Raw genomic sequence first — 26,462 nt, forward strand, 5'->3', positions numbered from 1 at the left:
TTTTTTACATGCCCGTACCAGACTGATTTATATGCCAGGTGCACCCACGCACGCGTAGTCAGTCCTTGTTGACTCGCCTCGTCAACGTCGGGGTTAACGAACAGAAGATAAATAATAGCGGGAGAACGAAAACAGTATGAGAAACAAAGAGTATGAGAGAAAGAGAGAAGTAACGTTCCGGTAATACGTGCGAGTGAAAGAGAGAGAGAGAGAGAGAGAGAGAGAGAGAGAGAGGGTTAACAGGGCCGTACGAATGATGGAGAAAACAAAATTGTAATCACTCTTTTCGTTTTTTAATTTTTAAAAAGATTGAGAGATCTTTCGATTTCTCGCTGGTTTTTTATTTATCTCCGAAGGAACTCTCGTAAGAAGTAATTAAACGGCAAGAGAGACGATTCTAAAGCGTCTTATTCTAGGAAACAGTTCCACTTTCTCGTGCTCCTTAGAAGCCAGGACATTACGGTTATTTCCTTCCTCTCGTATAATAAGAGTATCTGGCTTTTCTATGCTTTACTTACAACGAGAAAAATAGCCGAAGTGATATCGTTTATTTTCCTTTTTCTTTTTCTTTCTTTTTTTTTCAATAGTAAAAAAAGCGAAAATAACGATCGGTGAAACTTACTTTTCAGCCATGTAAAAATACTTTGGTTGTTCGTTAAAGAGTATGCAATCAAGATCGTTTTAATTAGATTTATTTACGTAGCATCCTCGAAGCGGACATTAATCTTGTGTAGTCATGTTTTTCGAATTTTCTTTTGAAAAATGGAAAACTCGTGCGATGATTTTCTCCTTCGATAATAAATTTCTATGATATAAACCACGAACGGATGTAAAGTTTTATAACTCCGAAGGAAGTTATAAATCTTCGCGAGATGGTGTAATGAAGGATGATTCGAGATCGAGGAAGGAGATGCTATTTTACGATCTTTTTACGACGTTCTTCTCTCTCTCCCTCTCTCTCTTTCTTTTTCTATCTCTATATCTGTTTTTCTGGATAATGGGAAGGAGTTGGGTACCGGAGAGAGGCGATTACTTCGCTGGAAACCAGCAGCGAGATTCCTCGTACGCGATCGTTGCAGTAAACAAAGTTGACCTTCCGAGAGGCCAGTGCACCGCGTTGGACCATCATATTTGCAATTCCTCGATTTCTCTTGCAATAACCTCCTGCTGTATTTGCCACGTACTTACTTGCAAACGTACGTACATAATTACACCGTGTACGTAGGGAGCTTGACTTTGGACAAAATAAAATTATCTCGTCATTCAACTCAAACTCACGTGTTTCCTTATCGTTTTAACTATCAAACTTTCTTCCTCCGTTCTGGAAGTCGCCTCAAGGCGATAAAATATTACGTAATCTCTCGTCAAATTATATCTGTAATTTAGTCACGATCAAGTTCTTCACAAAGGCTGACATTTTGCGTTCCTTTTATCAGTATTGCTGTTAAAATTAATCTTGTTTAATCATACTAATATATGAATGAGTTTAGATAATGTTATTAGTTTGATAAGTTTCGTAAACTTGTTCTCTATTTGATTTTATTGCTTTTTTATTTTGTAAGCATCATTTGCATATTTTACTAATCTCTTTCATGTACGCAAGTTACTTTAATTACTAGAAAAAGGATCGGAGTAACTTGTGTCCAAGGATGTCGTCCAACTTACTCTTTTTAACTTCTTCGCTAAGAGATACCTTCTTTTCTTTTCTTTTCTGGATCTACGAATTCTTACAGAGAATGCTCTGAATTCTTGTTCTCTCGGAAGTTCTTCCCATTCGAAATTCTCGACGCTTTTGTCGAAATACTTCGGTAAATGTTCTTCTCTCTGGTGTACCTTATAATAACTTTCACCTTTTGTTTTATTATCTTTTATTAAGGTTCTCATGGGATACTCGCTATAAACGGAAGTAAATAGCATTGGTAGATCTTAATTTTCTTTCGGTCAACATGCCGAAAATGTTTTTCTTTAGAATAATACTTAAGACAATTATCGTTTCTTCGAATAAGTTTCAATAAAATAGTCGTACGGATTCGTACCTGGAATTGTACTAATAAACTTAATGGTTTAATGACGGACGCGGTCGGAAAAAGAAACGAATTGAATTACATTTTGAATTTAATCGTAGTATTGTATGTCGGGAATAGCAAGTAGGTATATAACCACGGAATATAACGTCGATGTAAAAAGGGCCGGTCGAAACGGTGGAAGTAACGCGCCTAACGTCGAAGATAAATTCTCTTTCTCTTTCTCTCACTTGGATAGAACTTCCGCTTTTCTGGAAAATTGATTTCCATTCCGGATCAACGACTCGTGAATCGCATTAATAACGTCACACCGTACACATCGGCTACCTTCTCGAAATTGCATTATTCGCACATGGATACGCACACTCTCTCTCTGTCTCTCTCTCTCTCTCTCTCTCCTTAGATTTTCGTTTGGCCGTACACCTACTGTTGGAAACGTACGAAAGGATCGTTTCGTTCTTCTCTTTGCAACAGGTATCTCTTTCGTTTGATTCGAGAGATTTGTTATCCCGTAAATTTGTTCGATATTGTTCGTCTACCTTCTCATTCTTGTTTTTAAACATCGTACTACGTACAATAAATAAAAATCTATTTCGAGCTTTACGATTCGTTAAATTTTTTAATATGTACAGTAAACTCGATGAAAATACTTAAAAGTGGAACGATTACGTGGACAGTTCGATTCAACTTCAAAAAGTTATCCATGTCACGCGATACGTGCATCCTCTTTTAATCTATAAATATACGGAGCTGTATATCATACGCACTTATGTTTGTTCTGTACGCCTACGTGCAGTGCTCGGATTCGCTTTTAAAAATATCCAAAACGTTTCTCATGGAGAATAAAAAACGAGCAAGATGAAAGCTGACTCTTCGGTTACTTTTTACTTTTCTTTTTCTTTTTTCACTTCCCATTCGTTTCGAATAGTCGTTAGAGATTTTCGAAATTTACTTTTTATTTTGGCATTAAAACGCAAGCTTTCACGAAGATTCCACAATTGAAATTGCGAGGAGGGTAAATAAGAAAATCGTAAAACTCTTCGAAAGGGATTCGGTAGGTCGGTCACGTTCCTCTCTTTCCGTGCGAAACGGAGAATCGTTCATTGTGACCTCCATTATCTCCGACATCCAGTAAAGTGCGAACACGAAGAGCTACGAGAGTTAAGTTTCGTTTAAGTGAGGAACGAAGCGAGCGAAAGGATATCGAGGGGGTGCTTTCCTTTTTCTTTTTGGCTTTTTTTCTTCTCCTTTTTTCATTTCTTTTTAACGCCATTATGAGAGAGAGAAAGAGAGAGAGAGAGAGAGAGAGAGAGAGAGAGAGAGAGAATACCCTTCGCGTTCGTTTCTCATTGTAGATAATTCGAAATTCGAGATATATTCAGCCGGTAACTTTGTGTATCGTAAATCGAAAATTTGTTACATAAAGCCTTTCGTAAAATACCAGGCAGATGCTTCCTTTGAAAATCAAATCTCTCCAAGTACGTAGATGTTACGCACGAGTCGGTATTCGCTGTTACAGAGAAAATTGTCGATAATTCTTGGAAAGTTTGATCCTCCCGTTACTATCTTTGACTCAAAGATCTCATAGAAACGAACACGTTATCTGAGAATTCGTGGAACTCGTAATGTCATTTTAAATTTTCTAGTGCTTACCTTCGATACTATTGCTCGAAAGCTCTTGAATTTGAATTTAAACTTTGATCTTTCCAATTTCCTTATCGCTAGACAGGAGTTTACGTTGTTTCCTATCTTGTCATCATTTGTCTATTTTTAGATTACGTTCAGGATACGTTATATAGTTACAACATTATTGCAACATAAGAAGCGTTAAACGTTCCTCACGTCTTCTTTTCAAATTCTCTTACCCTTCTAATAACATGACGCAATCTCGTAACGCTAGGAAACTGAAACGCGTCCATGTCGAGTCTTCGTCACGCTCGCTTTAAAAATTTCCAAGCTACGTGGAATTTTTAATGAATCTTAACGAGCTCGCTGCAATTCTTTTTTTCTTTGCGCACGGATCGAGCTCGAGCGTTCTTAATTATTTCTTTTTCCCTTCTCTTTTTTCTTCTCTCAAAGAATGAAATCGTAAAAAATTTCATTCACTTGTTCGTAATTTTATCGAGAAGAAACAACTCTCATCGGTTCGATATTAATATTTATAACTTTGAGAGTTAATAAAGAGGGAGGGAGAGAGAAGGAGAGAGAAAGTTCAAAAGTGCATCTGTGATTTTTCATTTTCGTGCTTTAAAAAAAAAAAAAACTCGGTAAAGTCTTCTCTCAAACCGCAATTTAGCTAGTTGCGTTGACGTATAAAATGCATTTTGAACTTTTCATCGACATCGGTGTCCTTTGATCTCGACGTGTATCATGGAAAATTCATAACCGTTCCGTGGTAAATTCGACGAAAAATATATATACGTATACATAAATAAATTGGTTAACGAGAAGAGGCGGATCGTTAAGCTTTATTTCGAATTTTACTATCGATATTTCTTATAATCTTTTTCAACGTCATTAGAGGAGAATTTTCACGAACTATTTGAGCATGCCTTCGTTATGAGTTTTTCTCAATCGTTTGCATTCTCATTAGTCGAACTAATTTAATGATCGACCGAGATCGTTGCCGACGATTTTCGAGAGATCGACTTTCGAGTTTCACCGATTAAGTCGAAACTACGTCCTAAACTGTGTACCGTATGCGAACGATTCGAGAACTTCTAAATGGGTCGACTATTTTAGATAATAGGCGATCTATTATCGCATGAAACAATCTGAGTCTGTAATATATAGCTATGCTAAAATATTCTACCAATCGATGTTCGAGGGCAGGCTTTACACAAGATTCATGAATAACATTGTAATCGTCGGTAGAATCGATCGTGCTCGAACTTTACGAGGATCGATATTTTCGTTTCGAAGTTGTCGATGTACGCTGTTTGCATTATGATGCAATATATATATATATATTATATATATATATATATATATATATATATATATATATATACGTAAGCGTGCAAGGAACATCCTCGGAAATCTGCCGATTATGGTCAACCGGACAAGCCGAAGCTCGTTCCTGTCGTTGGCGCCGCGTCGAATTAACGAGTTTATTTAATTCTTGCCGCCACCACCATTGCCGGTATTAATTTTGACGGCACGAATGCAAATTACTTCGTTTGCAGTAGTCGTCGCGCTTTCACCGTACATTCGCACGCATACTTTGCTGTAACGTGCGTGTTACGCATACTAAGTCGTACATCAAATACAGGAGCTCGTCTCTAACTTTAGCGAAATGAAAACAAAAGATCTCTGCGAGCTAATATTCGTTCGAGGATAAATATATTTTCTAATATATTATTTGCAATAATTATCCTGACAAAATTAAGAGATCTTTCTTCGTACTCCGTTTGATATTTAATAGTTTATTAAAAATAATAAACGGGATGCCTCGTTTTCTATAACGATATTTCCATTTTATGCGAATCAATTTTTGGAATTTATTCGCCCACAGATGCACGAAACGCGTACACGTACTTAGCAAAAATAGAATGGCGCCACTCCACGCGTTCTTTTGTCTCACCATTTTCGTTTCTCCCCTTTTCTTCTTTTTCTCTATCTCTATCTGCCTGTCTCTCTCTTTCTCTTTCTCTTTTTCCCCCTCTCTCTCCCTTTCTCTCGAAGTTATCGTGCCAGCGATTTTTCAAAACGGTCTGCCGTGCCATCTGAATATTTATGAAAGTCGACGATGCACGCGTGCATGTCGCGTACACGTTGCATCGAGCTTGGGCGAATACAGAGAAAGGACGAGAAAGAATGATAAAAAGAGGACGAGCGAATTGTATCCCGGGGCAGAGCAAATCCACAGACAACAGAAATTCTCGTTGTCGACGCGTCCGTGTCGCTTATTGTATTCGAAAACCGCGCCAAAAGTGACACGCGATATCGAGATATCGAAAACGATTGCACCCGCAACGAGCTACGAACTTTTCTTCCTCTTCCACTTCCTCTTTCTCTCTCTCTCTCTCTCTCTCTCTCTCTCTCTTTTTCTTCTTTTTAACCGCATAGTATTTCCTTCCAAACGTGTTGTGAATTTTAAATAATCTGAACAAAGGCGAGAAAGATTCGATATTGCGAAACGATCGGCAAAACAAGAACTTCTCTTTATATATAATAATGAAATATTATCTACGTTTATTTCTTTTAATAAATATAACAATTTCAATGAATTAATTTGATGATGTTGACGTTCGTTGAAACAATTTGCAAATTGTGCCGCGATTAAAATGAATCTTTCCCCTTTATTTGCGTTACGTTAAATCTAACACGATAGAAAAGCTTTACAGGTAGAACAGGGCGATGCGGTGGAATGTGCTTTCTGCATTTTAGATTTTTCCTTCCGACGAGGTCTCCCGAGGGTACATTTCGATCACTAAAGCGCAGTATCACTAGAAGCGATTCGTTCAAAGCAAACCCGAAACGAATGGGATCGTTTGGTTCCATAATTAAAATCTGTCTCTCATCGGTGCACGCTCGAAATTCGACTTTACCCTCTCGTTTTAAATACACCGCGATAAAATCGTTATCATTACGTGAGAACGTAATGAACCTTGTAATTGCAAATAAAATAGTATTACATTTATGTCCACGATATTTCAATTTTTTGTCGCAATTAAAAAGTCTTTCGCATACTATCACATATAATAAAAAATATTATTCCAGCTTAAATAATTCTCTTTGAAGGAAATTTTACGAATAAATCTATACCGATTGATCGTACGAAATAGTAGTATTCGTAGATATAACGAGCGTAGAATTTACTGGCTCGGATCTATGAAAAACAAATTATTTATCGTATTAAGACGCGATTTAAAATGGACAGTCGCAATCTGTCGAACGATTTATAGGTTCGATTTATGCATTCGACGATCTCGTTTCGATTTAAACCAACATTTGAAGCTACAATCGATCGACGAACAAGAATAAAGAATTAATCGGATAAAATGATCGTAATTTACGGTTTGTAACTTTAATCTTTATCCGATTTGTCGGTACGAATTCTAATACGGATTATGTCAAAGCTTGTCTGTTGTTTGGGCGAAATGAACGACTTTATGAGCAAATATGAACTTCACTCAGTCAACTAAACATCGCGTCGTTCACTTTTCATCGGATTTTTGCCGAATGCATGGCAACAAGAGGACCGAAGAGATTTTATACATTTTTTAGCCATGTATTTGCAGCAACTTTTAGTTTTTGCAGATTTTTGTCCCAGTTACATTCGTACGACACTTTAAAAGTTCTCCCACGAAATTCTCACAATTTTTTTCGGTGAAAAAAAGCAAAATTAGAATATTCGAAAGGAAAGAAAGAAGAGAGAAATAGAAGAAAAAGTAAGAGAAGAAAAATGTCGGGTCGTTCAAGATTTTCTTAACTTTAACTTCGTTCGATGTGTTGCGTCCGACGAATAAACAAGGTTAAGATGAGTAATACTTGTAGCACGAACTATTCATCTTGAGGTTTTTTTACTGTTGCTGAAAGTCACTGAAACGACGAAAGTGTCTCTACCGGGGACAAGTGGAAAGAGAAAGAGTGAAAAAGAGAGGTGCAATTTATTGCACCAGAAACAACCGGTATTTCACTCTCCGTGAATTTTCCTTATCGCTATGCGCATGACCGAGTTTTCCAGAATTTGCAAGTAGCAGCTAATCTCTGACGAAAATAGTTTTAATGGTTTATAACAAGCTATTTACATGACTAAACGATACGTTTTCTCGTTGGCAGTAAGATATATATTTCGACTAATGAATATTATTTCGTTTGTTGCAGTAGTAATAATTAAAAGCGAAACAATTGGAAGTAAAATAGGAAAAATAAAATATACGATCTATAAAGTATAATATATTTGTAGTATTGAAAGGGATACATTTTCTTCGTACATTAAAGAAGGGAAATAATTAACAAGAAAGTTAAATCCTCAGCGAGAGCAGCCATGTATTTTTATGAGAGAAGAACGAAGTTTTCTTTGGGGAAATGAGATGAAAGTACTATAAAGAGAAGGGGAGGGGGTGGATGAGCGAATAATTATTATTCTCTGGTGTAGTAACTTAAAGAAAGCTTTCGAAGATCGCCTAAAGCGAATTGGAATGAAACGTATTTTATATTTTAAGGAAATTCAGCATTCCCCGTACTAAATTGGATCTCATCAAAGACTCGTGTATTTTTTCATTTCTTTTTCGTTTCGTTTTGTTTTTTTCCCAATGGTTTTAGTATCTCGACTCGGACGAAAGGAACGATCGACTTCGATGAACGTCCAAAGGCTTGATCATTGTCCTTTTTCTTCTCACCCTTCGTCTCTTACTAAGTTCAATATTTATACGCGGAAGGTCCGTTCATTGTTTCCGAGAGAAATGAGGAAACCAGTCAACTTTTCCTTTAGTGGCCGCATCAAAATTGGAATCGTCAGAGATTCCAATTTTCGTTCGAACTTCCTTTCTCATCGACATTCGCCTATCCCTCATCGATTCAATCGCTTTTTCTCTTTCCTTTTCTCTTTTTATTTGTATAAATAACCATCTCATTTTTCTTTAATAATTCCCGGACAAAATTCTCAGGATATAGATATTGATGAACATATTTTTAAAAGTAATTTCATAAAGAATGTTACAAAATATTTTAATAAAAGTATTCAGATGTAATACCGATAGTATGAGTTTGTCATAGCGAATGTATATTTTGACGTTTATTTGTTTTTCGATAAAAATTAATGATCATAATATTGATTCTAATGAAATTTGATACGACGTCAAAAGACTCGGAATATTTTCTACTCGCTCTAGTTGACCATCGTGCGATGATCTTGAAAAGTAACCTCGATAGATCACGTCCATCTAGTCCAATGACGATATCCATTAATGGCAAACGTGCCACGTAATAAGGAAATCAGTTGTAACAGGGAGACCTTAGGAATTGTAATTAAGCCAAAGATGGTAAGTTCCATCTAACGTCCGATGTATCACGATAATTCGAAATACGTTGAAGCAATAGAAAACAGACGTTACGTATTTAAAATTCACATTGAAACGATAGATACGAATTTATTTTTTAAAAGTTAACGCCCCGAAGGCCCGATTGGCAATCAGGATGCAAGCTACCGTGACAATGACCAGTTGGGTAAACCGAATAGTGTGCTGGCTTGGAAACTCGAATGTGATATACCTATGTAAACAGTTTACACTCGAAGTAACTTTCGGTAGAGCTTGGATTATTCGAGCTAACCGACTCGAACTCTTGTTTGATAAATTTACTCTTTAATAAAGTGATAATTGAGATTCTAAATGTTTATGTAGTCTAGCTAAAAGTACAACCAAGTAAAAGTTGTTTATATTAATCAGCATTTTATTTGAAAAGCTTTCGTTAATGATAAATATAATAATTTTATAACTGCTATAACTTGTTTCATAATTACGTAACTACGAATTCGTGCTTTCTGATTTTGTCCGCCATATCAGGTTTGATTAGAAGAAGAAAAGACTTTTTACAATAATGGATAGAAATCATCGGAGAAAAAATATGTACGTGTGGATAATAGCTTTGCAGGGAATAATATTTGTGTTTGTGTTCGTGCGAGCGCATTCATTCCCGTAGTAACTTTCTAAATTATGACCGGCAATTTGTTTGCCGTTCTGGCAGCTCGAGTCGCTGTTTTCCCCTGAATCGGCTTGCGGTTTTGTGCGGATTAATCGGCCGGTACGTCCGGATAAACGGTTAATTATACGTGCGACATCGAAGCCAGTCGGATAGGAAGCTTGGAGATATAAAAGAAAGAGGGAGGCAGAGAATATGGAATCATAGAGAATATATGTATATAGGAGCAAAACGATAACCATGATTAATATTTCAACGTAAAATTTTGGAAAATACTTCTAACAATTGGAATTTAATCGTTTTGAAAATTTTATTCGTTTATTATATTTCTTTTCTTTTTCCTCTTCAATATACTTTGATCATATACTAACAAGAAAATTTGTTTGTTCGTAGGCATGCGACTATTTGGGAATCAGCAAAGAATGCGACTACTTCGGATTAAAGTATCAGAACGCAAAAGGCGAAGAACTTTGGTTGAATTTGAGAAATCCTATAGAGAGGCAGACCGGTGGAGGCGTGGTGCCTGTAAGATTCGCTCTCAGGGTTAAGTTTTGGGTGCCACCTCACCTGTTGCTGCAAGAAGCTACCAGGTAAGAAATTCTCTTCGGACCTTCTTCGTACTCTTTTTTTTATAATTTATATTTATCTCACTGACTGATATAAATATTTCGATTTTTTGTGAATATTTTTTGCTTCTGAAAAATGATTGTGAATGAATTAACTACATGTTTATGAGTAAAATCTTTAGATTTCTCAAATATAAGAACATTTTATGAAATCGCAATTTTTAAGACTGTTCACCATATTTCATTAGAAGCGTGTGTAACTTAAATAATAGTATATCTAAAAAGAAAAGCAAAGACATATTCGATGTTACTTGAGATGGAATGCATATCATAGAAAAAATTATACATATCATATCGACTATAAATGTACCCAGGTTTCACCAATGGAGGTTATTGCTTCTGGAGACCCACAAGTTTGCAATAGTTGTATGCTTTTATAATATTGTATTACTGTTACTTAAAAATCAAAGCAAAATCTAATTTTCTGGATGACGTGCCATTTACAATTAGCGAGAATTCAGATCTCAATACTAACTGCAGACCGGTTGGACTTGGCCGACCAATAGCTCAACCATCAACACCGGAAGCTTCAGTCACCACTATTAAGCACGATCAGTCGTGGTTTCGCGATTCTCCAAATTACTTCGGAGTCTATGGTTGAACTTAATCGGGCCCATGAACACCCACGCTTGTATCCGCGTCTATTAATACGAGTGTTCTATCTATCGTACCCGCATGGGAGAAAGGATCTTCTTTCTACATATAATGCGAAACGATTCCAAAAATTCCTTCGTATAAAAATCTGAATCGATGTGAGTCGCAACTCCCTCGGCGATGAATGGATCCAATCTAAAAAAGGGTTTTTAGGAAGATTCAACCTGGAAGAAGAAGAAGAAGAAGAAAAGAAAAAAAAACTCACCCAATAATAAAAGTCCCTTTTTAATAAAGCCTCATCGAACTATAAAAGTCCCCTTTTAGTAAAGTTCCATCCAAGAATCTTTTCGGAAAGTATAATAAATCCAGATAATGTAATAGTGCAAGTATGTAAAAAAGATAGAAACTGTTAATGAGAAATTGGCAACTTGAATATCACTGTATCGAGCAATATAAAATTAAATCGAGCTTCGTTTAAAGAAAGTGATCAGTTCAAAAACCCAAATGAAGATTCTTACAGAAATAGAAGGCCTCACCACGTAGTAATAGCTGTTAAGAAATGCACGATTTAATTTTATTTGTATTCTTTTAAAATCAAATACAATCGCATTTAATCTTTTGGAAGAAAGCTCGAAAAATCGATAGTACCGCGAAATCTATCAGTCTAATCGAAAAGTAGAAAAAACCATTTCGCATTTCATCTAATTGAAAGGTTTTATATTTTCCCGTAGAAAAATTTAAATCAGTTTGTATTCAATACGGTTGATTTTAAATCAATTGTATCACGAGATCTATTTGTCTAATCGAAAAGTAAAAAAATCCATTCTGGATTTCATTTAATCGAAAGGTTTTATACTCTCTCGTATCAAACATTAAGCCAGTGTGTGTGTGTGTGTAAGACAGTTGTTTATAAATCAATAGTATAGTGAGATCTATTTATTTAATCGAAAAGTAGAAAAGAACATTTTACTATCGATTAATTAGTAAATTTTACCCACTTCTTTTTCATATAGATTTCATAAGAGAATTTCATCAATGTAATTATGTTCATTTATTTCTCTTATCGTCATTATTATTTATTATTATATTATATATTATTATTATAGTAATAGTAACAATAATAGTAATAATATAAAGTGGATCATGGACTTAGAAAAGAATTTTTGTGATTTCCTTTATAAAAAAAACAGCATGATTTTTTAACAAGAAGATTCAAATTTTTTCAAAAGTTCCGGTAATCCATTTCCTCATGTAAACCTTCGTCTTTAAAACGAAACCTTGTTCATTTAAATCGTCCAAGAATTATGTCTAGATTCATTGCTGGCGTAAACTATTATAAAACCAGGGGTGATGAACAACTTTAAGTTGGGAAATTGCACTGAGTAAATTTCTTCCTGACGCAATTTGAAGACGGGCCACTCTGCTAGTCTCCACTCAACTTCATTTCAATATTATAAGCTGACTCTCGGCAAACAGTATTTCAACTCAACTGATCTTAAACGGATATCAAGCATGCTATATCTTAAGAGACTTCGTTTTAAAAGTATAACGTTATTCACAACGTACGTTGATATTCTCTTCTAAGGAATACCTCCTTATTCTTGAAGAAAAAGGAAGAAAGAAATGATAAAGATTACCCTACTTTCTGGTTGTCGGCATAGGAAGAAAGACGACGGCGAGCATAAACGAAATAGAAAATCCCGCCTCGGAGAATGCACGGCTTTGTTTGAAGTTCTGATTGGCTCGTTACGCGGAAACCCGCGAGATGCAAAGTATACGCCCGTGTTACGAAGCTTCGTTCCGCTTTATTTTCGTAATCCGCAAAGGACGTACTCTCTCTCTCTCTCTCTCTCTCTTTATCTTTATTCGTGCGAACGTCTGCACTCGTACAACGATACAAGAAAGTTAAAAAACGAAAGAAAAGATACGATCAAAGTAAAGTTGGATTTTAGTACTCTGTAAAATCGTTTTCTATCCAAATAACGTTGAATACTTTTCCTACGAAGGACTCTTGTGCAATCAGGATTCCTGGAAGATCGATCGATCTTCGATCGAAAGAGGGAAAGAGAAAGAGAGAACCGTGTTGCAAGCACGTACGAAATTGCATACTAGAATTGCCAAAGTGCACTGATTGCACTTGGTAATATTATCCTTGAATATATTTTCATGGCTTGGAGGTAGGTGTATATATACATACATATATATGCATCTTTATAAAATATATACTCATTTATTTACATAAATTCAATGCTTGCAGAAAAAGAGAGAGAAAGAGAGAAAGGGCGAAAGTATACAACTGCGGCGAATGTATATACAAAATAGTAATACGAACGTAACACGGCAGCTTCGGTGCAGTTCTAATTTACGGCAGCTTATTCGTTTGCTAGCTAACCCCTGACACTCTTTAATCTCCTATGAGCCACCCTCTTGCGAATATCCAGCGAGGCCGAACTTTTCCCTCTTGTATTTCGAAATTCTCTCTCGTTTTCATAACAATATTAATTATTCACTTGTTTCGAACTCTATCAAAATTTTGGAAATTGTTACTGCGGAATTATAGAATAAATATCTCATTCTCTCTCTCTCTCTCTCTCTCTCTCTCTCTCTCTCTCTCTCTCTCTCTCTCCATCTCGCTTATTTTCTCGCTCGAAATAACTGTATAATTATTTAATATGTATTCGGACTTCGACGTTATTAACCAGCCATTCGTATTTTCTCTCTTATTTCTGAAAACGATACGGGCATTTAAATCTTGCAATTATACATATATTCGGTCAGTCTGTACTAATTAGTGTTTATTTCTGGCTTTATCTCGCAAAAGAAGAGTTAAAGAGAAAGGACACGTTCTTTACTGTCGTCGTTTAAAAACATGGACACGATGCTTTGAAAGAAAAATAGCCTTGATTACGATGAGAGACAAAGAGAGGTAATTTACTAATGGCTTTCGAAACAAAGACCGACACTATCGGCTTTGTTGCTTGGGTAAATGAGGACAAATGGTTACGGAATTCCGCAAGGCCGTAAAGAATCCACACGTTGGATTTATCGCGTCGTCGTGAGAAAGAGTTCTCGCCTAACCTACCTATATAGTACCTACATACATATATATATATATTTGTCCTAGACTTCTTTTACACTTGTAGTGTTTTCTTTTTTGTTTGTTTTATGTAAATGTACCTGCGTGTCATCGTTAAAAATATAATCTCTCGTACCCACAGTTTATCCAATAATACACCGAATGCATGACAAAGGTAAAAAGGATAACGTAAGACGTAAAATAATATAAGACAACGTAAGAACTTTCACGGTACCATGAATCGGTTTTCCATACAAGCCAAACCCGAATATTTCATTGATGCTTTCTCGCTCGATTTTTTGCTCATGACAAAGAAGAAAATCAACGACGCAAGTCGCACACGCCAGCAAAGTTTCCCAAACAATCGTCGTAATTAAGCGCAGCGCAATCAGGTCGCCAGTTTAATTAATTGCAACGCGGTGGCTAGGAAGTACTTTAGGGTCGGAGATTTCAACAGATCGATTCGTAATTCCAATTTAATCGCGGTTTGCTTGGTTTTGCTCTTTCTCTCTCTCTCTCTCTCTCTCTCTCTCTCTCTCTCTCTCCTCCTTCTCCTTCTCCTTCTCCCTTTCTTTTACATATAAGCACACCAGTCTAAACGTTTAGAGAGCAACGTATATGAAGTTATTTCTGATCTTAGATACTTAGAACTCAACGATCGAATTCTTTTTATTGGGTGGTTTAGTTATAACCAAGTAGTAAGGAAAATTTATTACCACGGTCGTTTCGATTATCATCCATAAAACATTTTACATTTTTTTTTTATGATAACAAAAATGCAAAAGAGAAACGCCAGAGAAGCTGTACCATCTCGCATGGAATTTTTCTGTAATATCATCCGTAAATCATTTCCCAACAAATTTTACGTATGCATATGTGTATGTCTACGTATGTACTCGAATATCGGTAAGCTTTTAATGGTTCTCAGCAAATGTGGCTATAATTATTTATCACTGGACTCTACGAAATGAGAAAGGATGTATATGTATGTGTATGTCCTTTTTTTTGTATCCTTTTTTTATTATAAAAACATGCATTGTTAAGAATTTGAAAATTCATGGATTATAATGATGGATAGATTTACATTTTTGATAAACGAGCTTTCGTGATGATTTTTAAAAAACAGCTAACTTAATTAACAATTGGATTTTTATTACGAGAATCGGCTTCTTGCGTTTCTTGTCATGAGCTCGAGGCAACGAAGTTACATGCAAGTTTTTCTTTTTAAAAGAATATTTTCTCGTTACTTATTTGATTTCTTTTTTATATTTTTCAATGATTTTTGGAAAGAAAAATAGAGTTCTTTTATGAACGTTAAATGTTCTCATAAAATTATATAATAGTTCCATTAATTTTTTTCTCAAAAAGATTCAGTAATTGACGTTTTAAATAAATCTCTTATATTACATTTTATGATACAACATGTATAATATTAATGAGCTTTCTCGGTGGAGAGATCAAAAATCTCGGGCGCAATTAATAGAACGAAGAGAAGAAAGAAGAAGAAGAAAAGCAATTTGGAACCCTGAAGAAGGAACCTCGTTCCAATTTGCTTGGAGTTCCTTCTTTTAAAGCTCGTAACGCCGTTGTGGAACGGCATTACACTGAAGTCGTCGTTATGTACGAGCCGCACGTACGTACGTTCACCTTTAACCACGAGGAAAAGCAAGGCGGGTCTCTTGCAGACACTTCCAGTGGGCGCACCGATTAATCTCTAACGAATTTATGGCTTTACCGCGTTGCGCTGTTTTCCGCCCTTACTCGCGTTTCCTTCGTTACCTCGGCTGCGATCTCGCTCTCCTCTAAAGTCAGAGAGTATGAGTATGTGTGTGTGAAAGAGAAAGAGAGAGACTAGCCATACGACAGTGCAAAATTAATCTGACGCAAACCAGATTTAATTGCTCAACGCTGCCTCACAGAGGATTTGAATCTTCCACCAAAGGAGGCTTGCTCGAGAGATGAAGGAGTGTTAAGAGGTCTTACTGGGATGATATAGTGTCCTTGGGAAATTAATAACTTTCTCTTATGAGAAAGAGAGAGTGAGGGAGAGAGAGAGAGAGAGAGAGAGAGAACTTCTTGCAAATTATATATCGAATGGTCTTCTACACGTAATATTGATCAAGATGAAAAAATGACAGAATTTTATGACTCCATATTGCATAACGTTTATTGACATTTTTGCTGCTGCTAAATTCGGCGGATCTTTGTCTTCGGAATACTTTCGAAATATAAAAAAAAGCAAATTAAATTTAGATAATATCCAATTAAATACAATGGAGTTCACGAATCGATAATGAAATTTTACCGAATGACGAATTGTGCATTTTGCTTTCAATATTATACCTTGATTAATAACGCAGAATAAAGGATCGATGAATGTCATTAAAAGTTACTCGCCCGAGTGCTTTCGGAAGCAGGATGTGAAATTAATAGAGCCACTATGAGGCACACTATTCTATCGGCCGTACATCGGTATTCAATCGCCACGATAGAATTTCATTAGATCAGAAATATTGCTCGCGATCCGTCGTAGCCGTTATAACGTCCTCAGAAAAATATTTATGTCACGTTTCTGGTATGCGATTTCAATGAGGAAAAGAGAGAGAGAGAGAAAGAAAGAGTCCTTCTTTAATCGATTTTCCCCATACATTTACTTCCCTCAAAATGTCTTAACATTTTCCCAAGAAAATAATAACTTTATGTCGATAGATTTGGATCCGTTGAAATAAGACTCGTCGATCAATTTCAGAAAGAATCTCTCCTTGCACGAAAAATATATTTCTTGGGCGTATTAAATCCAGACGAAGGAAAGATCTAAGCCGAGGTCGAAGAGAAAATATTTTATCAGAAAACACCTTCCGGCGTATAGCAAATATATCCGATAACCGCGTTGATTCCTTGGGATACTTTAATCAAACCGAACACGGATTATTAAGAAAAAAGTAAGTAAGTAAGAAAAAAAGAAAGAAAGAAAAAGAAGATGAAGAAAAATAAGTAAGACGATTGATCGTAAAAGAAACAAAGGAGAATAAAGGATTTGACAAAAAACGATGACGAAGTCGTAGGATAAAGCTGACATCGATGTATGTAGACGTAAAAGAAAAACGCTTGGAGCTTGAAATGGAAAACAAATATTAGGGAAAAGAAATATGAGCCGAAGGATAGAGACATGGAGAACAGGAGACACGTGTAACCAAAAAGAAAGATAGGATCGGGAGTAGGAGGGCCAAAGGAAAAGGGATGGAGTAAGTTGGCCGGAGTTGGTAGCTTCGGGCATATAAATCAGCTGTTATTACAATGGTATCGTCGTCGAGCGGAGAATTCTCCGTTTCATTCCGCAGATATTGGATTTAACTGAAGTATTTCGCTGTTTCCGATTTCCCAGTCTGCGCTTTCCGCGGTGAGAATCGCTTCGATAGCGCGAAACGTCCTAACTTTCCGTTGTAACGTCGTCTCGATACTTCCGAGACAATATTCGAATGATTAAGGACAGGAAAGCGTTTCTCTGATCTCTATAGGAAACCTTAGTCGGTTTCTACAATTCGTCAGATCGAGATATAGAAATTGCTTCGGAAATTTGTAACTATGAAACTTTGACGACGTTTAATTGTACGAACGTTTCAGTTATCTTATTTAGAGACACATCCACTTTTGTGATCGTACTCGAACATAGTCTGACGTAATCTTTGTTGAATACCATAGAACTGTTTGCGAACTATTATGAATTATTAGCACGGAGGATCAGTGAGTAAAATCTTATTGTTACCAGGACATAACGATTTTCATACACCGGATAAATTCGAAGCTAAGTTTATAGAATGCTTTTTAAATAGAAAGTACGATCACTTCCTATTTTGTTTCGCGTATTTACTTACTTAATTTGTACACCTTGTCTCATTGTCCTTTCTAATCTCACTGCTGGAAAGCGTCGCTTGCTCGCGAACGTTCAGAAATTTTACCTAGGCTTTCGCAGAAAGCACCATTGAAAAGAATGCTGTAGAGCGTTCATTAGCGTAGTCTGGCATAATTCAGAGTTAGCCGGTCGCGAATGATCCTTCTCTGGGAGCGGCTTACTTGCCAAATCCGAAAAAAGCGTAGACTTCTCTATTTCTTTCTTGGATCTCGCTATGTATTATGTCTTGTTAGAATCTTTCTTCAAAGAATTTTAAGTCATTCGTTGAAAGACTATAAAGAATAGTAGAGAAATAGGATATATTTAAAAAAAGCAAAGGATTTTCAATAAATTTTCTTTTGTCGCTTCCTTTTTTGAATTTTTTTTACTTTTTCATCGATCATTAAATTTTTCTATCCTGATCAAACAACAATGATCTTGATTTCGAATATATTCGGATTTATCTCAAACGCGGAATATTCGACTAATTAAAATTGTTATTATCGTGAAAATTCCGATAAAAACTAATTCAGATAATTTCGGAGATCACGCAGATCGATTTTTTGTTGTGAAAATTATGCTTCGTCGAGGGTCTATTGTGTTTCGTGTGTGTTAGAGAATTGAAAAACGAATTATGCACTTCGATGATAGGATGGAAGAATTAATGATGAAAATTTTCAAACTCCAATCGTAATTAATACTTGTTTTTATTAACTTCATTTAAAATGTCGATAGCAACGACTACTTGTAGAAATACAAGAGAGATATTTTATTAAATAAAATATGAATTTTCTTTTACCGTACTTTTCTTTCGATCCTCTTATTACGTTGAAATCACAAACCGTGATAACTGCGACGCGAAACAAGGAAATTTACGAAGAAAATTACAGCGTCGACCGTGAATAGGATAATATAAGTAATTCATTGTTACTGCTTCGTGACGGTAACGCTTTTGAACTTTGAACCAAGCCAGACTCATAGACGGCAGATTCACCGTTCTTCTTACAAGAGCACAGACACCAACGATACCGAAGAAGAAAAGGAATTCGAAAGGGATTCGTGAGTGAACGAATAGTCTCTCAGTTCACTCTTAACTTATACTCCGAGCAAAGCTTAAAATCCTCCAGCACGTTCATAAATTTCTTTCAGCGAAACTTCTCTCGATTCGAGATATTTTTCAGTTGTTTAGAATAATCCTGAAATATTAGGAATCTTTTAAAAGGATCAGATATTTTATTTAAAAGCATTTTAATATTTCGTAAACTAGATATATCAATCTAAAAGTATAATCCATATTTGATAATTCGCCGAAAATCGTCCGATATTATTATCAATATTTGTTAGAATAGAATCTTTATTTCAGACATGAAAAACAAGAACTTCCTTTAAAAAATGTACGTATGTCGATAAAATTGGGTTATCACAGTAAACTTTGTATACTCTACACTCGGTAATCGGATTTCAAATAAAATTTGAATTCGAAACGTAACAGGGCTTTGGCGTGGTTTTGCCATAGTCTTCTCCTCGACTCTTAACTCTTCAACCCTCTCATAAAGTTTCCATATCAAGAGGAAAAGTGGAGGAGGCATTAACCTCAAGAGTACCTTTAAATACCGACAAGTCAATTAGAGTTTTTTGCTTCTTTTTTTCGAAGACAAGTACTCTCTCTTCTTTTAAAATCCCAACGCGACTTTACTCGGCTTTCCTTCCTTTTAATCCTTTTTCGCATAATCATATATATATATATATATATACACACACACACACACACACACACACACACACACACACACGCACAATATATATAGTGGATATATAAAACAGATTTTCGAAAATGACTTGACGAAACGAATCTTCAGCGTTATAAAGCCAATAAAAGCATCAGGAGGTGTCTCTCCTCGAGAAAATTTGCTCGAGAAGATATGATTATCGTCGAAGTGGAAGAAGAAACGTAATTGGCTTCCTAGTTAATTAGTCACCAGTCGAATATACGTAAGAACAAGGAAGGATTCTCTTGTTCGTGAAAATCAAGAGGTTATTTGAACACGCAGGTGCGATTTTGATTTTCCACTCATTCACCTGTAACGACATTCTTTCGCGAAATGGAGTTTATCGATCTTTAAGAAACGGAGACCGAGAGTCCGACCTCGTTCTTTTTCTACCTCGATTTATTGACATCTTTTCGAACGATTTCGTATTCTTCGAAATTCCTTCTAAATGTTTATGAAAAAGAAAAGATTGATAAATTCTTTTGGTCTCTCTGCAAAAACGAGGATACACGTAAAAATTAGGATTTTATTTTTTCTCATCCAATTATTTCGAAAAATCGGAATTTCTTTATTTTTATTTTTTATTTCATTTTATTTCATTTTATTTATTTACTTATTTTTTATTATTACTTATTTTTTCTTCTTCAGAAAAAACGAACTCTATAAAAGTCAGTGCAAAAAAGTAAAGAATGAAAATTCTGCTCTTGGTTACGTTGGACAGAGATGAAAGAGGGTAACACGATGAAACATTTTACGCGGCGCGCCCGGAAATTCTGCTTTCCGGATTTCGTTTGGCTTCCGCGGCCGCGATACGCGTCGTAATCCGAGTGGTATTGCGGGTCACTCGCGTCAAAACATTTCGTAAAACTTTCCTCGTCCTCGTCTAGGGTAGCAACTTTTTTTGTTCTCTCTCTTTTTCTCTCTGTCTTTTCGCTTTTTTACGATTTTAATTTAGAAAGTCCCTTCGAGTTCTATCTCGACCTACCTCGCAAAATTAAAGCGGATCCAGGGCAATTATCTTTTACGAGATCGAACTTAATCTCGCTATGGAAATTAATTTTGTAATTTTCATATCCAAACTTCTTCCTACCCACCTCCTTTCTCTCTCTCCTTCTTCCTTAACGAGTTTTAGACGCGACATACTTATTTTCTGGGTCAGAAGTATAGCCAGTGTTTCTCTAACCGAGCAAGAAATATCCCTCTCAGCAGTTTTATCGCACGACTTAATGAAAAATGAGACGATTGTGTAATAAAATCAATAATAATAATGTCCATCGGGAGAACGAATAACGAAGTGAACATTTGTAATATATTTGTGTATATGTACGTGTGTGCATGAAAGACAAAGAAGGAGAGAGAGAGAGAGAGACAGAGAGAGAGAGAGAGAGAGAGAGAGAGAGAGAGAGAGAGAGAGAGAGTGAGAATAGTGTACGTTAATTAACAGCTAGAGGATTGCCTATTAATTTACAGAAAGACGGTTATTCGCATACCAAGAAACATTTGAAACTGCTGACATTACAGTGGTGTCACACCGAATAAGAACTTTATTCGGTAATTTAGCGTTCTCTAGGCTAATCACTGAGCTCCGTCTTAAGCACGTCATCATGTCGATATAATGTTGCTGGTATAATCGACGCTAAAAAGGAAAGTTCAACGAGAATTTCCAGCTTTATCGGTTTGCAAGCTCGAGGGAACCTTTTGTGTATTTAAGGAACGATCCAGTACTTTTAATTGAGCGATATTTCATTTCGAAGAACAAGTTTGCCATTAATTACGAGTTCGCTCTTGTATGAATACTTTGGTTTGAAAATTTTCGTTAGTGTCGTTATGTTGTATAATTGAAAATACATTTGATTTTTTTTTCGATTGTTTGTTTTCTTTTTTCTTTTTTTTTTCATTTTTCCTTTTTTTTTTTTATTTTAACTTATTATACTTGAAGTAATTATTTCTATGAAATAGTATATCAGTATTGGGATAATAGAATATAAAGTTGAAAAACTTTATCGTATTCTGAAATCCCTCAGCTTCCGTGATGATCAAAAATAAAGAGAAAGACGACATAGCAGAGAAGGTTTGGGTGTACTGCGGTAAAACTGGACAGGCTCGTAACTCCCCGTATCGGTATGGCTAGTTCTCCGAGCTTAATTTCGACTTTCGAAGTCCGACATCGTAACCACAACCAGTTAAGCCGGAATAATAACGTTAGTTTCCAATTGGTCTACCCTTGAGAATGAATATTTCGATTTTCCTAAGTTAAGTCGATTTTATTAAAAAAATACCATGACGAAACTCTTTTCAAATTGTTTTATATATGTTCTTTAATTTCTTTTTTTCTCATTACTTCCATTAATGGTGGCTAATGGAAAGCATATTTAAAGAGAAGCATAGTACCAAAAATAAACAGAAGTTTTTGTACCACAGAAAAACTGGCCTTTCTTTGGACTTTATTTTGAAAAGACACGGATCCTTGAAGCTTTAAAAGAAAAGAACTAGTACTGAATGGTACGTGCAATACTTAGCTGGTCTCATTTCAGAGGAAAAATACGAAATGGCTTTAGTACCTGGAAAATATTTTTTACAGCCTGCTGAAAGTAGTTCGCTAAAAGTAAAATAAAAAAAAAAGAAGAAATAGGAATTGTTTCACCTATACACGAACAATTGTAATTGTTTCAACTTTTATAATCACAGAATTTTTCGGTAGTGGTTCTAAAATATTTATCTTGAAAAATATGCTTTTGCAAAAGCCAGAGATTAATATATCTTTCAATGCATTATATTATTCAAGTTACGTTTAGCAGGAAAATCGGTTTTAAAATTCAATGTGTAGGTAATAATTAAATCTAACATAGAAAATTCATTGGCTTAACTACGTAAGAGAAAACGTTTCGGTCTTTTAACAAAATATTTAATTTCCCGAGTAACGCTGTCGTTTCCAGGCTTGATTTCGCTGGTCGGTCACGCTCGACAAAATCGAAAACCGTCACGCCTGTTGGCTCGTTGAACGACTTTCGCGAATAAACATTCGTCTCGGATCGAATGGTAAAATTTTACAGGCGACGAATACACAAAGGACCAACGGTACACGTCGAATCAACGAACGACGAATGACGAACAACGAACGAACGAACGAACGAACGAACGAACGAACGAACGAACGAACGAACGTTGAGTTTGAACGTAGTTCGGATCAAGTGCACCGGAAATAATACGTAGGGCCGTTCGGATTTTCCTGGTGTTCCCTTTTCATTAAAAAAAAAAAGTTACTGTACGAAAAGTCCCTTTGAAAATAGCTCGTATATACTGCACGCTTCGTCGATCCAATTTCCGTTTTTTTTCCACTACGTTCTCGCTGTTAATACGAACGATTTTAGAGAAAATGGTTATTTTCGTGACGTCAACATAGCACGAATGTACACCATAAAAAATAATGTAAATGTATACAACGTTCGAAATTTGATTAAATTATTCTTTCCAAAAAAACTTTCTGACAACGTATAAGAATAACTGAACAAAAATTCGTCGATGTTCGTTATCTGTCAAATTATGTCAGTTTAAGCAATATCTGTAAGTTCTTATAAAAAATGAAGATCTTAACGAACTTGTTCAAGTAAGCTTCCAGACACTGCTAAAAGGTTAAAACCAATTCAGTAGATTCTTCTTTTTTTTTTAAAGAAGATTCTTATAAGAAATTAAAACAAAATTTTTAACTTGTTCATAACTTCCATTCTCTTCATTAAGGTAGTCTAACAACTTTGAAAAGTCTTTCCAACATTCTTTACCACTTTGGTCTGATAAATTATGACAAAACTTATTATTAGAAATTATAAAATTTTTCGACTCTTTCCACGAACTTAATAGAAATAGGTATTTTAAATTTATTTAAAGAATTAAGGAGCACGTTAATCACGAAAATGTATTAGTCTTTTTTATCTTCTTTTTTGTTAAATTATACATTCCGAGTTTCATTACTTATCTATACTTCTTGTACATATCTATATGATTACGTAATAAACGCGCGCGCGCGCGCGTACCACACACATAGTTTCCCATGAAATCTAACATGTCGCAAAATTAGCCAAGTTAGGAAGACCGATGAGAAGTTTGAGGAAAGGAGTATACCAGCCTCCTTTACCTCCTTCGTCTAGATTGAGAAGCCATTAATCTCGATCTTTAGTAATAACCAAATCTATCTTAATACGTAGACTGAAATGCATCCGTACCGTAGCGAATAAGGAATAGAGATCTTGACCTAAATTTTCGTATGTCCGAGGACTTGGAAAACTTTGTACGATAGTTTAGTTGCTAACGAGGAAACGAAGGATAGATAATTAATTAGAACAAGAAGAATAATGTTCCATCGAAAGGACAAAGAGAAATGAAAGCAAAGGAAACGAAAGATAAGATCGAAAGCGATCGAAGTTAAAGACGATTAATTACGATTCTTTCTGTAATTATTTATCAAAAAAAATATTTGAAAATAGATGGAGGGTCTGTAGAAAACGAAAATTGGCTCTACGTGAACAATTGGATAATCAAGCATTCGACAGAAATGTCACGATGCGGAAGAATAGAGCTTCCATCATATACGTGTACACGTGTAAGCATTTAAGGAGCTTTTAAGTCGTTAATTAGGAAAAAATTCTGTTCCTTCTATAGAGAAACGGAAGGTCAAGTGTCCTTGTATTTCTTTCAGAATAATTCACGTGCAATGAGCAGCTTGACGACTATTTTTTTTTCTTCATTCTAAAACAAAAAAAAGCGAAACAAAAAAGAAAAAGGAAAAAAAGACAGAAAAGAAAAGAAAAACCAACAGAGATTTTTCATCTCGCAAATTCGTCCTCCATTTTTTTCCTTTTATTCCATCCCTTAATTCGACGCAGGCTACGTACGGGAAATTAATTCGTACACGTCCATTTGTAATTTGAAAAACAAATTGCGACAATTTGGAATGCAAAGGAGAGACACGAGTACGAGTACCGAAAGTTGAAATATCGTTAAACGACGATGATAATTCTAATTAAATTGTATTTTCAGAATGACCGAAGTCATATCGTACCCATAGAAAATTTATTTCGTTGACAAACGTCCGACATATTGTTGCATTTTTGACGATAAATGCGAGCAATTCGTTGCTTTCCATCTTTCTATGTAATTATTTTTTCTGTTTTGTTTTTATTTATTTTTTTTCCTCTTTTCGTCTTTTCGTTTAGTTTTGCAAGTTGAACTTTGCTCTCATAGCCGTTGACAATTTTGTACGAGCTTTCAACGGGTGTCCGTGCAAATATATCCCATTAACGCACCACCGGTCTTCTATTTTAAGCGACGGCTCGAGCGTGTAACTTGTAAGCGCTTTTCACATGGCACAAATTACCACGCGCAGGCATACTCGACTCGTTGTTGTTGCGATATATTCTCGAGATTTAGTCAACGCGCTGTCCAACGCGTCGCGTTTCACGAACGCGCGTTACGACAACGAGAACGCCAACGTCATTCGTGTCATGCTTCTCGGACTCCCAGAAACGACATGCATACATACATATATATATATAATATGTATATATATACATATATATATACATGTGTATATATACACCTATATATGTATGTACTCGTATATGCATAGATATGTAACGAAAGTTAATTCTCATCTTCCGCGCTATCGAAATTACGTTCCTCTTGTCGGAAGTTTTGGAATTTTGCTAAGAAGCATTTCGAACTGAATGTTAAACGTTTCGAAATGAATACGTAACATCATCGTTCTATCTTTTATTCGATAAAAATAAGAGAAATCCATTAGGATCAAATTCGAATTATTCCCACTAGGCCTAGTATTGAAACTCTCTCGATAACTCTCGATATACAACGATGTATACTGGATAACGAGTTAATTGAATTTCGATCAGGAAACGATCGGAAGAGAGTTGCAATGGAAAGGAAAATAGCGAAGGAAGTCTTTCCATCACCGAAATTCCAACGTCAAGGGGGAGAGTTAGAAGAAACGGAGGAGAGTAGGATTAAGACCGCGTCGATCTCCTTCGAAGACCGCTTCGACCCAGTTTCGCGTCGATATCAATTAATTTCTCGGTGCTAGCGGGTCATCGCTGGCGGCGGGCCTTTCAGATTAAACGCACAGAGAAATATATCACGGTCCGATTCATCTCTCTCCTCTTTCTTCTTCTTCCTTTTCTTTTTCTCTTTTTTTTTTCTTTCATTAAATATGTCATGTTACATATATATCGATATATACGATAAATCCTATCTCACGAATGCCTATATCCTTTTCGCAATATCTTTGTATTATTATTAATAAATCTTCTTCTTTTATTTTTTTCCTTCCTAGTGACAGTGACCTTTCGAAAATGTTTGATTATTTTTGCTATTTAATACTTTCCTTTTTTTCTTTAATAGAGATGTAAATGATGATTAATAAGAATATTTCGATATAAATTTGATTTCACATCGATCATTACATATTTTTTATTCATCTTGTTCATTTGAATTTTTTACGAATCGGCCAAGACGTTTTCTCTTTTTGATCATTTCGTTTGAAAGCGAATGTAAAGCGAGGATACGATGCAAATAAGAAGGTTGACAGCTAAGGAAAAAAAGAAATCACGATTCGCAATGGTGGTCATTAATCACGTACGAACACATCGTCCAATTTTCCCGGGAATAAGTCGAAACGATGCAGGTTGAAAACAGAGGTGATCAATCTCGCTCAGTCAGACTCGTACGAAAGCATGGCTTCTCCCTTAATTAGGATTAATCGTTGCTCTCGATAATATACGCGCGTGGACACGTAAAGTGGCGCAAATATATCTAATCCGATCGATT

At 35.7% G+C, this 26,462-nt stretch overlaps 1 protein-coding gene across 1 annotated transcript in view; it reads left to right on the forward strand.

Moving 5' to 3' along the window:
- LOC122633115 (E3 ubiquitin-protein ligase MYLIP) overlaps positions 1-26,462 on the forward strand; it is a 112,073-nt gene that overhangs the window by 81,125 nt on the left and 4,486 nt on the right. Inside the window, exon 2 of the mRNA XM_043820664.1 lies at positions 10,065-10,261. Within this exon, the coding sequence (XP_043676599.1) occupies positions 10,065-10,261 (197 nt within the window). The remainder of the gene's footprint in view (positions 1-10,064; positions 10,262-26,462) is intronic.

This window comes from Vespula pensylvanica, chromosome 11 (genome assembly GCF_014466175.1).
Source record: "Vespula pensylvanica isolate Volc-1 chromosome 11, ASM1446617v1, whole genome shotgun sequence".
Lineage (NCBI taxonomy): Eukaryota > Metazoa > Arthropoda > Insecta > Hymenoptera > Vespidae > Vespula > Vespula pensylvanica.